We start from the raw sequence: 12,151 nt of genomic DNA, 5'->3' as shown, positions 1-12,151 counted from the left end.
AACAGACCGATGAAACCGCAAAAAGAACCAAAAGGTTATATCGTGAAAGAAGACTGCAGAGTGAAAAATCTCACTAGAGAGAAATCAAGACCAGCATCTGTTTTCATGAAATGTTAACAACCGGAGGGGAGGATAGGAAGGCCTCTGGAGCAACCAATAGTAAGTGAGACAGGCAGAGGAGGACCTGGCTGGGCATCAGACGAGCAGGAGAGGTACATCCTCTGCAAATAAAGCACGCATGAAAAGCTGAACCAAACAAGGGTTGCAGAAAATACAAGAGTACAAGACTAGAGTCCAGGGAAGAGCTTCTCTACAGGAGACGGGAAACAGAAGTGCAGGCAGTATAAATCTATTGGAACAAAATCCTGCGGAATAGAATGTACTGAGAGTGCAAAAGCATTCAGTATACACCCCGAAGGTGAAAAACGACTTCACAGCTCCCAAAAGAGAGATGAAGACACAACAACAGAAAAGAACTCCCAAGACGTGAGATCACAATGTAAAAGAAGAACTGGTACAACCAACCTTGAATGGGCTAGATGCATAAATATGTTCCATGAAGGAAAAAAGGAGAAACCTTCAAAGAAAAGAACGGTCAAGAAGGGGAACCAAGTTCCTGATGAACCACTCTAGAAGAAAAGGAAAACATTGGCTCAAAGACCCTCGCTAAAAGCGTTAAACAGCCAGTTCACAGAAAAAGTAGTATAAGGTGAGGGCTGAAGAATAAAGGAATACAGGTAGAGGCCATGGTGATAGCTGACCTCAAAGAGCGGTGCATGTGGTAACAAGAAGGGACGAGGTAGAGGTATGTCCCCAAAGGGAATGGATAGACATTGGTCTGCAAGGATGACGCAGTCAAGGAAACCAAGGGCGACGGTACAAGAGAACAGGCCCTTGAATTGGTGGACTTAACGATTGGGGTAAAGGGGGGGGGGGGGGGCAGTTAAAGCAACTGCCACAACCCAAACACAAACCAGCAGGAAAAGAGGAGGAAGGAGACGTTGTCCCAGTTCTACAAATGAAATGACATAACTCTATATCGATCTAGCTATCTATCTATCTATCTAGCTGTTACCTACTGGCGGTCGCCAGTAGGTAGTTATAGTTAGGACCTAGTTTCCATATGAAAAGTGTTATTTTGACTTGCCAATATCTTTGGCACTGTTTGATGAATCTTTGGGAAATTTTCAAAACTAATGGGGCGCTCCGGTCAGCTCCTGTCTTGAAAGTTTCAGGGTGAATCATCGAGCGGGGGCTGAGAAAAAAGGGGTCCCAAATTGCGTTCTCCATGTTAACTTCCATAGGAATCTTTAGACAAAGCTACAGCACGAACTGCGGAACGGAATTACACCAAATTTGGCAAAAAAGTAGCTCTTAGTTCAAAAAGCGTTCTTTTTTTAAAAAATGATGTAAATCCGTTCAGTAGTTCCTTAAATATTCATATTAAAAAAAATGATGTATCTGGTGACCGCGGTGGATCCGCAAACCCTTCCGAGCACGAACTTGATTTAGATTGGCTGCCAACACTCTAAACCAAAAAGTGTTGGCAGCCATCTTGTGACTCGGTTGAACTGAGTCACAAGAAAAAAGGACAAAAAACATGAAAAGGGGGCAGGGTAGAAACACCCTGACAGCCTAGGCCTGCTCAGGGGGTCCCACAGGGACCCCCAAGGCCTAAAAAGGGCAGAATCGATGAGCGTCATCAAAGGGCATGTCAATCAAGGGGTTTTGAACAGCCTCCGAAAAACCAGAAGTGCGCAACCAGGCACGCCGATGTAGTGCCACCGAAGAGGCCATAGCCTTTCCTACTGAATCAGTGGTATCCACAAGACATCAAATGATTCATTTAGCTGCTTGTTGCCCATTTCGTATTAACAGGGCAAGATTGTTCCGGGTCTCGTCCAGAAGGGACGGAAGCAGATGTGCCAATGAGTCTCACAATGTATGGGGAAAACGTCTACGGATGCAAGAAGTGTTAAGGGGTCGCGGTGCAGAACTGGTGGAGGAGAAAACATGCCTGCCACAAGTGTCTAACCATCTGGACTCTCTGCCTAGAGGGACAGTAGGAAAATCGTTGATATTTTGGGTGGGCGAAGAGGTCTGTACAAAATAACTGTAATGAGTGGGATGGTGGAGGAGACAGGACGGATCACCAGGAGCCAGACGCTGTCTGTGCGAAATGGTGCAACCCACAGGGGCCCCTGTATCGGGTTTAGCCCAATTCCCCAACAAAATGTCAAAACAGAGCTTTACTATAAGGAAGCACCGGCTCTACCCGTTTGGCCTCGATGGAGGATGCCAAGTAAGGGATTAGTCATCATTTCCACAGAAGGAAGTGTCATATCCAAAACGACAAACTTGTCTGAGCATATCAGCTACAGAGGAGCTCGCCCCTGGAGCAATGCCAGGAAGGGAAAGGAGGTCTGTGGCTGGGGAAGACTCCAAGCCACTAGCTTCAACCAACTCAGTCAGCCAGCTGTTCTCCATAGGAGGATAAGCAGCGTCAGAGATCGGGTGGAGAAACTCCAAATCTTCTCCATCACCTCCATAATCGTGTTCCTCAGAAGGAAAAACAGGAGGTGGTTCCAAAGACAGCCAAGGTAAGGTGCCTGGGACAGGCACTTCACCGTCCCACATCCGACGCCGAAGCTGCGTCACTTAGGCATCAGAAAAGGGAAGTGGCGTGTAATCGATCGGCGCCATTGTCATCGGCTGATCTGACCCAGGTGCCGAAGCTGGGAACCCCGAAGGGCGGTGCACCTACGTCGAAACTGATTTGAAATCGGAAGGCCGAACTGAGACAGAGGGCAAATCCGCCGGCGTGGGAACAGTCACGGCTCTATGAACCGGTCTGAGGCCGCTCCAGGGGAAGGTGAAGACCCAAGGACAGTAGGAAGAGATTTGTGATATTCTCGCATCTGTGTCAGTCGGCCCGGCTCCAAGGGAGGGTGGTAGGCGTGGGGTAGAATTGTGCACTGACCCTTCAACCGAAGATCGGGAACACGTTTTATGCGGTGAAATTGGGGGGTGCCGTGACTTCGACCTCAGCGTCGTGACTTACCTTGTTACATCGATGGAAAGTGACGTACACGGGAACACGGCTCCGGAAACGGGCCCATAGTCTGTCTATGGAGCGTAAAGGGGAACGAGGTTGATGAGAAGTCTTGGAAGACAGACTTCCGCGCCACTAGGAGCTTCATTTAAGGTTCCCTCAGCGCCTTCAGCGAAGTTGGCACCCAGAATCGCACTCCTCAGAATCACGGTGATCCCCAGGAACCACATACAGATAAAGTGAGGGTCTGTGGCAGACATTTGTCTGCCACAGGACCCACAAGGCTTGAACCCACTGGACATGAGAAATTGTTTAAAAGCACACGGTTTCGTTCGACGTGAACGTCAAAGTAGGCCTAAAAACAGCCTGAGTAACCGCTTACCAGATCCGCATTTAAAGCGGAATAGAAGAAACTGAAGTCAGTGTATCGGAAAGGGACATATATGGACTCCTCCAACATCACATCACTATGGAATTGCTCGACGCCTCTACAGGCACACAGTCGGTACTGCTGAAAAAGAATTCTGGATCTGACGCCTGGGGAGAATTCAAAGATAAGGAATCTGCTGCTAGATGTCTCTCAGATCAGAGAAGCGGGCCTAAATGACCTTATCACAAAATTATTTAAGAAGAATTGTCTTCTGCGCAGTACCATGGTAGAAGGGAGAATAAACAATTGGCACTGTTTCAGATGAATAATTAGTGAATTGGTCGATATTCTAAAATGTACCATCCCATGCTTCCCCTAAGGACCTCATCTAATGGCTATTTTCATACTTTGCCAAAATGCAAAGGAGGCGGACTTTAGCATTTTAAACATGCAAGGCCTCAGGTCTCAAAAGCCTTTCCGCTGGGAAAAAAGTCAGTGCTTTTTTTAAATCGCAAGAGGGAATACAGTTCCCAAGCACTTTTGACTCCCAAGATTTTATATCGGGAAAATATATTCCAGATTCATGTACCACAAAATGAAAAGAGACAGTGAGAGGCTCCGTAGCACTGAAGCACTCCAATACCTGCACTAAGCACCTTGAAAACCCAAGGGTGAAAGGCCAATGCATCTACTGACCTAGACACATTGATATTCCAGAATCTTTGGAACCAATATACTCAATGACTGGTGTCAAGTCCTTTTAGAGAGCAGTGGAAATTAAATCGAACAACAGGATCAGTACCACTTGAGCACCTCTAGTAGCAGGACTAAGCACTTTGAACATCCAAGGGTGCAAGGCCAAAGGTCCCACAAAGTCTACAAACTCCCGGCACTGATACTCATGGTTCGGACCCAAGTACCATTTAAGAGAGGAGTGAGAATCCAAAAGATCAGCGGTACTTCAACAATGCTTAGTCGTTAATAATGTTCCAGCCATCATATTTTAATTTTGAACTAACTATTGTTCTTAATTGTACAGTAGAATTGCTTTGTAATTTCCTCTACTTTTATCTTTATAATGCATGCAATGGTCTTTATTGACTCCACATGAATGATAATACAACTGGACTAGAGGAGGTGGTGGTAAATCCAAAATGTCAAATTATATGGAAAATTGGTTGCAAGAAAATATTATCTAAAATGTATCATTATGCCTTTGAATATAAGTATTTTGGCAGTCATTTAGTCCAAACTGCAGTCCACATGGCATAACATCTTTAAGTGCAGAATAAACCCTTTTACAAGATCTCGGCACAACATGCTCAACGTGTGTTTTTCTAAATGTACCAAGTATACAAAACCTGTCAAAAAATTAACTTTGTTTTATAAATTATTTGATAAACAGTTGTAATTATATGGAAATCCAACTACATTTGTTTATAGGTCAAACAATATTTCTGTTAAACAAGATAAAAATTGTTTACTATTTAGATAATCGCATGTAAGTGTGGTTGTAACAATCTTAGCCAATTTCAGGTTTACAATAGGTTGCGATTTTAGCTTTTTCAGTTCCCATAACTTCAATTAGGTGTCACATAATGTTTATAAGAGTGATAACTACTTAAACAGGTAACATACCTGAAGAGTGAGCTCATTCTTGATTGTTAGCAATTCATCAACTTGCAGAAGGATGTCAGCTTTATCTTTCACTAATTGGAAAAAACACCAAAAAACTATTACTTGACCATAAGTACTCATGTCACAACTGTAACCCTTAAGGAGAATATTTTTGCAATAGTCTTAGCATTTCCTTACACTGTAGACAACAGGCCCCTTCTCATCAGTCTTAAAGTATTTTTATGGAGTTTTGAATTACATTAAATTTGGGGCCAGCAACGAAACCGCTCAAATTTGCCAAAGGGAGCTAGAGAGGGCCTGGAGACAACTGCACATCCCAAAACGCATACAATCCTTACTTCAAAACAAAAGCTTACAGGTCCCCTCATTTGCATTATACATGTGGGTTTAGACTCATTGGAAGACTTTCAGAGTAGTGACATGATTGAAGTTGGGAAGATGTAGAAGTTGGCTTCACGATCTGTGCAGCAGTATATTGTGAAATGTGCACAATACCCAAGTATCACCCTGGCAAAATTCAATCATAAAAATGTCTTCTGGAAAAAAAAAGACTTGGTTAATGTATGGGAGCCAATATCTAAAGGGGAAAAAAATCAGCCTTAATAGAATGGTCAAGTTACCTTTTTTAAATTTAAGAAAAACATAATAAACTAACATTTTATAGATGTATTTACATGCTAAATAAATACAAGCAAAGATGTGCTGAAAAAGACTGAATAATGCAAATCATTTAAAAAGCATGATAGACAGAAATCCAGGATTAAACTATGGACCAAATAATGTAAATCCAGCAACAATTCAGGCATTACATATGCAAACATTTTAAATGCAATATTTTGAAATTTTTTCAAACTAGCTCTTTGTTATCTGTACTTCTAGAAGTATGTGGGTAGCTGTTACTGCATACTTTGAGTTCTTATGTCTCTGTTGGAGATTGTATTTTTCCAATATTTTTGCTTTAAGTCTTGTTTTAACCTGGATATATTCCAATATCTTTCCCTTCAATCTGTTTTTGCAGCGGGAGGCTGTTATTCTCTCTGAATAAGTAGTTAATATTATTTTTCCACAGTGATTTTCACATTCTTTCAATTAGCGCATTTTTAATTTAATTATGTGGTTTCTGGCTATTTTTCAGATATGTTTCAGAAGAGTTTTCCATCCACTTTCTAACCCTGGAGTTGAAGCCCATTTTAGGTTCCTTTATATTTTTTTTAATAGCTTTTCTTCTAAAAGACTAGTATTATTTTAGATTCTCTTTGCTAAACTACATCCATCTCCTACAAATCACCTGTCAAGGGATTATGGATTTGGAGTGGAAGTATTCGTACGTGATTTGAATAAGCATTGAAAACACACCCATTGTCAACACTATTAAAAAATATTCTGTGAATAAGCGGTGGGCAACTTCCTACATATTATTTGGAACTGTCCGCTCTTACAGACATATTGAAAAGGAGGTGGTAGCAGAGCCTGCTGATATTCTGGGGACCCAGGCCCCATCTACGCCAGTTTGTAATTTTGGGAATTCCTAGTGACGTACACCTACCCAGATAACTCATATTCTGCGTGCTGAGCTTCAGCATAACAAAAAGGGCTATAGCTATTAAGTGGGAGAGCCCCATCCCTTCCATTAAGAATCAATGGGTGACTGGTATGATGCACTGCATGGAGGCAGAAAGAGCAGTGTATGTAGCCAGAGGCGGCCTGGAAAAACTTCAGACGGTATGGGGATGGTGGACAACTTATTACAGTCTAGGTTGGGAGTCCCTGGCCACCAGGATAACTCCATCACCAGTAGAACGCAATCTTGCCAACCGAAAAAGGCGAAGTGACAGGGGTACACCCAGATGCTAAGTGGAGAGGGGAGGGACCAGAGTGGGGGAGGGACCGGAGTGGGGAGGTACCAGAGAGGGGGAGGGACCAGAGAGGGGGAGGGACTAGAAAGGCATCCCGTCGTTTAGTCCTGTAGCTTATGATGAAGAGGAGTCGCTCGGACATCACAAGACATTCGACTACTCACTGGATATTGTGACTGTATTGAATAAGACAGTGGCATGTGCTGCTGTAAATTAAACAATTAAAATATTTTTAAAAACCCTGGTAAAATATAAAAATCGCAAAAAAACCAACTTTCATCCCAAAATAACTTTCATGGCCACTTAACCCCTTCAAAAATACTATTGCTATGTTAATGGTTATAAATGGAAATCAAACCTTTGTGCTGCTCGCCACATTGAAATTAGACTTCAGTGTACCTCAGTGCTTTCAATGTTTTTTGAATAAACGTATGCCTCATAAAGAGGGTCATTAAAAATCACCCGCTTATCCATATCCCCAATTCAGCCATTTTTGTTTGGAGCGTCTGCTGCCTGCCATATTAATGTAATTTCCTTTTTTGACAAGAGCAGCTACAGATGAAGAAACATCCTGTTGTGGGCAGATTTAGATTTCGTATATAGGTTTCCCGATTTATGCCCTTATATAGGTACAATTCACATTGCCCTTATTTGGACATAGAAATCCGGCACTTATTTAGATATTGTCCTTACAAACCAAATACAGGCATGGCCACCTACATCCGTCCATACACGTCACAACGAATTCTTGGAAAACCTGACCCTTAAGCCTTTAGGAATTTACCTCAGCTTGAATATTGATTTCTCCAAGAAATCATTAAGTATGCATGAACATCTATTTCTTGGGGGTTAATTCATGATGTTCCTCTGCCCGACTTTTACGTCAATACTGGCATTCCTAGACACCTTCAAGGTATAAATATACCAGCACTTGCCCTGGCAAATTGCGGTTTCCGGAGGATTCGATCCAACCCAGACTATGCGGTTCACCACGGCAAGTTCGGAAGGAGATCGAGTTCCAGCCTGAAGCACTGACCTGACGCTGCCATCCTCCTCGAAGAGAATCCAGCTCCAGTGCTCTCTGACTTCCCTTGCGGGGGGTTAGACTACCGAGTCCAGAAAAGAGATTCCAACCTCTCTCATTCTCAGGTATGGAGCTGACTAGAACTTAGAGAAACTTTTGGCAACTCTTGGCTAAACTAAAATATAGCTAGCTATACTTTAGAAATGGCACCTACTTCAAACCTCGTACTGCACTTAGGTTAGGTACACTGGGGTAGAACAATTTAGAAGCATCAGATGAGTATCACATTTTAGCGTATGTTATTTATGTATGTATTTTGATTAATATATGTCATAGCTACAAACCATGCTATTGCAGTATTATTTTATCTTACTGCTAACCTCATAAATATTGTACTTCGCAGTGTCTTACAATTGTAGCAATTCATATCTCTTGCATGAGAAATAAGACTGTTCAATAAACCCTTTTATTGAAATGCCCGTCTCTCTATTTCTGTGCAACTCTGTAGAAACCAAAAATGCAAGATGAAACTAATCTATTGTTTCCACGATTCTGAGACTGTTCCGATTCTAAAGGGAAACAAAGTTGTCTTGTTTATGCGGTTGTCAGAGACTAATCCCTTCTTGTATATTCGAGAAGTTTCTAGTGACCTCTGAGTTAGCTGGCACACACAAGTAATTAAGTTTAATATACTCAATAGAGACATACTGACCTCAGTCCTATGTCAAATCTATAGTGCATGTTATTCCAATGCGCAGAGCCTATCAGGGATATAGGAACTACATTACATGGCGCCCAACGGTTTGGTAAAGCACTCATTTAACGCTAGATACTGAAGTAACTCAGTCGTGCTTTTCTCAGAGATCCTCTACTCCTAAAACTCCATAAGACGTCTGGAGTGGGTAGGGATAATATCCGCCATAGCCGAGTAGGACGAAAGTCCTATGTATTAGCTGTTTGGTTTTGTTCAACATTGAAAGGATACAGTGTTCCAAAAATATTGTGCACCTGATCTTTGTTCCCTTGAAACTTGTTCTGCATTTTTCATTTCAACATGTCCGAAAACAGCACAAACACCGATGCTGGTGGGACTGTAGCCGACCAAGTCGCAGCAGCTTATAAATCGTATAGGTTTTCAAGAAACCGACGAGGATGCTATAAACATCCATCCAAATTTAAGGAGAGTCTTCACTCTAAAACCTATAAAACATGGCCTAACACCAAGAGGTGGTAGAGCAGTTTTCGTGATAGAGGCACATGAATCTCACCAGACAGAGGTATTCTACTCATGGATAGTATTCCCAGAATCAAATCCAGTATCACACCTATTTCACTCCTATAAAGATGATGAACCACCTGAGGAATATATTCCTTTCGAGGATATTGAAATTCCACTCACATACCAGGAGCATGTGCTCTGGTTTAAAGGCGCCCTAAAACATTACAATCACATTACCAGGCTCGGTCCACTAGGTAGACCAGGAGCAACATGGCCCATTTTAGCCGGCTACACACCTGACCCTGACATTGAATCAATGTCAGACATGGAATTACTTAAAAACATACAAAGGCTAATAGAACTACACAGTTAAACCTCAACTGTCTGAAAGTCCCGATAAGGTCTTTCCTAAAAACACTCCTACATCTTCTAAAAAGAAGTGGGAAAAAAGCAAACAGAATACCAAAGAGAAGCGTTCTCATTCCTGAGGCAGGTTTCCTCCACAGAAGGAGCCCTCTGAAAGGAGGTACAACCTCAGGAATAGAGATAATTTGAGAAAACCTGACAGATATCAAGATGATGATAAATGTTCCTCTCGTACCTTTCAGGTATCGTCACAGACATCCGAAAGAAGATGAAGATCAGAAAACAAGGAAGAACGCATGAAGTCCAAAGACTATCAACACGTTCAGAAAAATAAAGCAAAACCTCAATTCTCCAAGAAAAAGGTAGCAGGTCTGAAGATCAGACATGCCGAGAATACTGAGAACCCAACTCAGGAACGGAGAGTGGGCCCAGACAATGCTGGACAGTGCAGCAGAAGTTACAATAGCTCGCCAGAACCTGAAGGGACTTCTGGAGACAGTGGACATACAAGTTGAGACTGCTGACACCAGGGTTAGTTCTCCACATAGGTTATATGAAGTAACACTCCAGATAGAGGGAGACGTAACAAGAAAAGTGAAAGCACTCTTTTGGGAGTATCTTTCAAAGGGTTATGATATACTTCTAGCAGAAAAGGACTGGCCACCAGAGTTTGTCAGAAAGTGCCCACATGGAAAGGGCAATTATGCCTGCCTTTCTCCAACCATATTCCAGTTCATTTAAAAAACACATTAGCCAGGAAATGGGCAGTAGCCCAAGCCCCAGCACTGTATAAAAATCATGTAGGATGGGATGAGAACTCACCTCACCATAAAATCCAGTTAAAAAAAAAAACCAACCAACTGCACAAAGGCAGTACCCAGTTAAGCAAGAAGCTAAAAAACAAGTCAGGGAGATTTTAGATCAACTTGAATATAAGGGGGTGATTTAAACATGCACCTCATCAATGACCAATCCTTTGTTTCCTATCTCCAAACCAGACAATACATATCGTCTAGTTTTGGATTACAGACACTTAAATTCTTGTTGCAAAACATTTGCAGTGCAAAATGAACATAGTACAGCATTAATGAATAACATTGCCCGTAAAAAAAATAAAACCACAATTTATATTTCAAATGGTTTCTTTTGTCAAAATATTGCCCCAGAAAGAAGATATTTGACCGCTTTCTCAATAATGGGGACCCAGAATTTTTTCGACTGCCCCAGGGATTTAAAAACAGCCCGGTGTTATTTTCAGCAAGGGTAACAGAGTTACTACACACTTATGATGATGAGGCATTGTCATATGTCGATGATATATATCTGACAGACGATGACCTGGATAGGCACTTGAACAGGGTGAGCACTGTTATATTGGGCTTCGCTTCAGAGGGTTACAAATTCAACTTTTAGAAGTCAAGAATTGCCCAACTCAACGTCCTTTTCCTAGGATTTGAACTATCAAGTGAAGGCAAAAGCCTGGCAGGCAACTTTTTAGAAAAGTGTGCACTGCTCCAACCTCCAAAAACGCTGAAAAATTTACAGTTGATTCTAGGTTTCCTGAATTTTGGAAGAACTTCATTTTTAAATTAAGCAGAAAGGGTTAAACCGCTCTACGAATTAATCAAACCTGATTTTAAAGTCACACGTTGGACACAAAAACACAGAAAGTTTGCGTTCACTCCAAACAGACATGTTAGCAACGAAATACTTGCAAACACGTGTAAACGTACGCAACTTAGTGATCCGAATAATTCCGGGTCAATGCAGATTCATCTACTTAACTTTTAACGAAGGTGAAAAAGTACCCATTGCATACAAATCCCACTTGTATACACAAGCAGAAATGAAATTCACTTCTACAGAAAATATTCTGACAGCAGTTCAAACCGCTGTAGCAAAAGAAAGAGCCCTAGCACAGGGGAAACGCATTATGGTCGTGACTCCTGTACCAGCCTTAGAGGCAGTCACAAAAGATAGCATTCCAAATGCAAAAGCATTACATCCGGGATGGATACAATGGGTTAATTCTCTTGCTGCGACTGACGTTGAATACGTTTTTGATGCATATTTAAAAACACAAGCATTCCTGCAATATGAACACGAATGTCCTCTGCCTACTGAAATTCTCCCTCTTGACCAGTACAAATTTATAATTTATACTGACGGATCTGCACAGCCCGCTACAGAAAGTAAACAAGCTTACAGTGCAGCGTGTGCTATTGTTAAAGGTCGCATGTACGATGGCAAATTCAGACCAATGGTCACAAAAACCTAATCTCTAGGGGATTGTACAGCTCAGCGAGCTGAAGATCAAGTTACTTACCTTCGGTAACGCTTTTTCTGGTGGATACAGTATCTGCCTGTGGATTCCTCACCTTGTGAATATCCCCTGCGCCAGCATTCCACAGAAGGAATATGCTACTTACCAGTATGCATCTGTTCTTGGCATGTAGAGCTGGAGAGTTGTACACTTAGCATAGATCGCCATCTGGTGTTGGGCCCGGATGTTTGCAGTTTGTTTTTCTTCTTGGACAGTCTTTGGAAGTCACGAGTTTGGTGACTCCTCCTTCGGTCCGTACTGCGCATGGGCTTCGGCTCCATCCTCAGATTGTTTTTTCGCCAA

General features: G+C 42.1%; 1 protein-coding gene across 2 annotated transcripts in view; it reads right to left on the bottom strand.

The window, feature by feature from the left end:
* Positions 1–12,151, bottom strand: part of GKAP1 (G kinase anchoring protein 1) — a 565,016-nt gene that overhangs the window by 164,790 nt on the left and 388,075 nt on the right. For both annotated transcript variants that reach the window (XM_085633148.1, XM_085633155.1), the window contains exon 10: positions 5,061–5,131. In XM_085633148.1, coding sequence (XP_085489274.1) covers positions 5,061–5,131 — 71 coding nt within the window. The remainder of the gene's footprint in view (positions 1–5,060; positions 5,132–12,151) is intronic.

This window comes from Triturus cristatus, chromosome 2_1 (assembly GCF_964204655.1).
Source record: "Triturus cristatus chromosome 2_1, aTriCri1.1, whole genome shotgun sequence".
In the NCBI taxonomy this organism is placed as follows: domain Eukaryota; kingdom Metazoa; phylum Chordata; class Amphibia; order Caudata; family Salamandridae; genus Triturus; species Triturus cristatus.
Note: the sequence above shows the minus strand (reverse complement) of the source record. Positions and strands in the feature narration are given on the sequence as shown.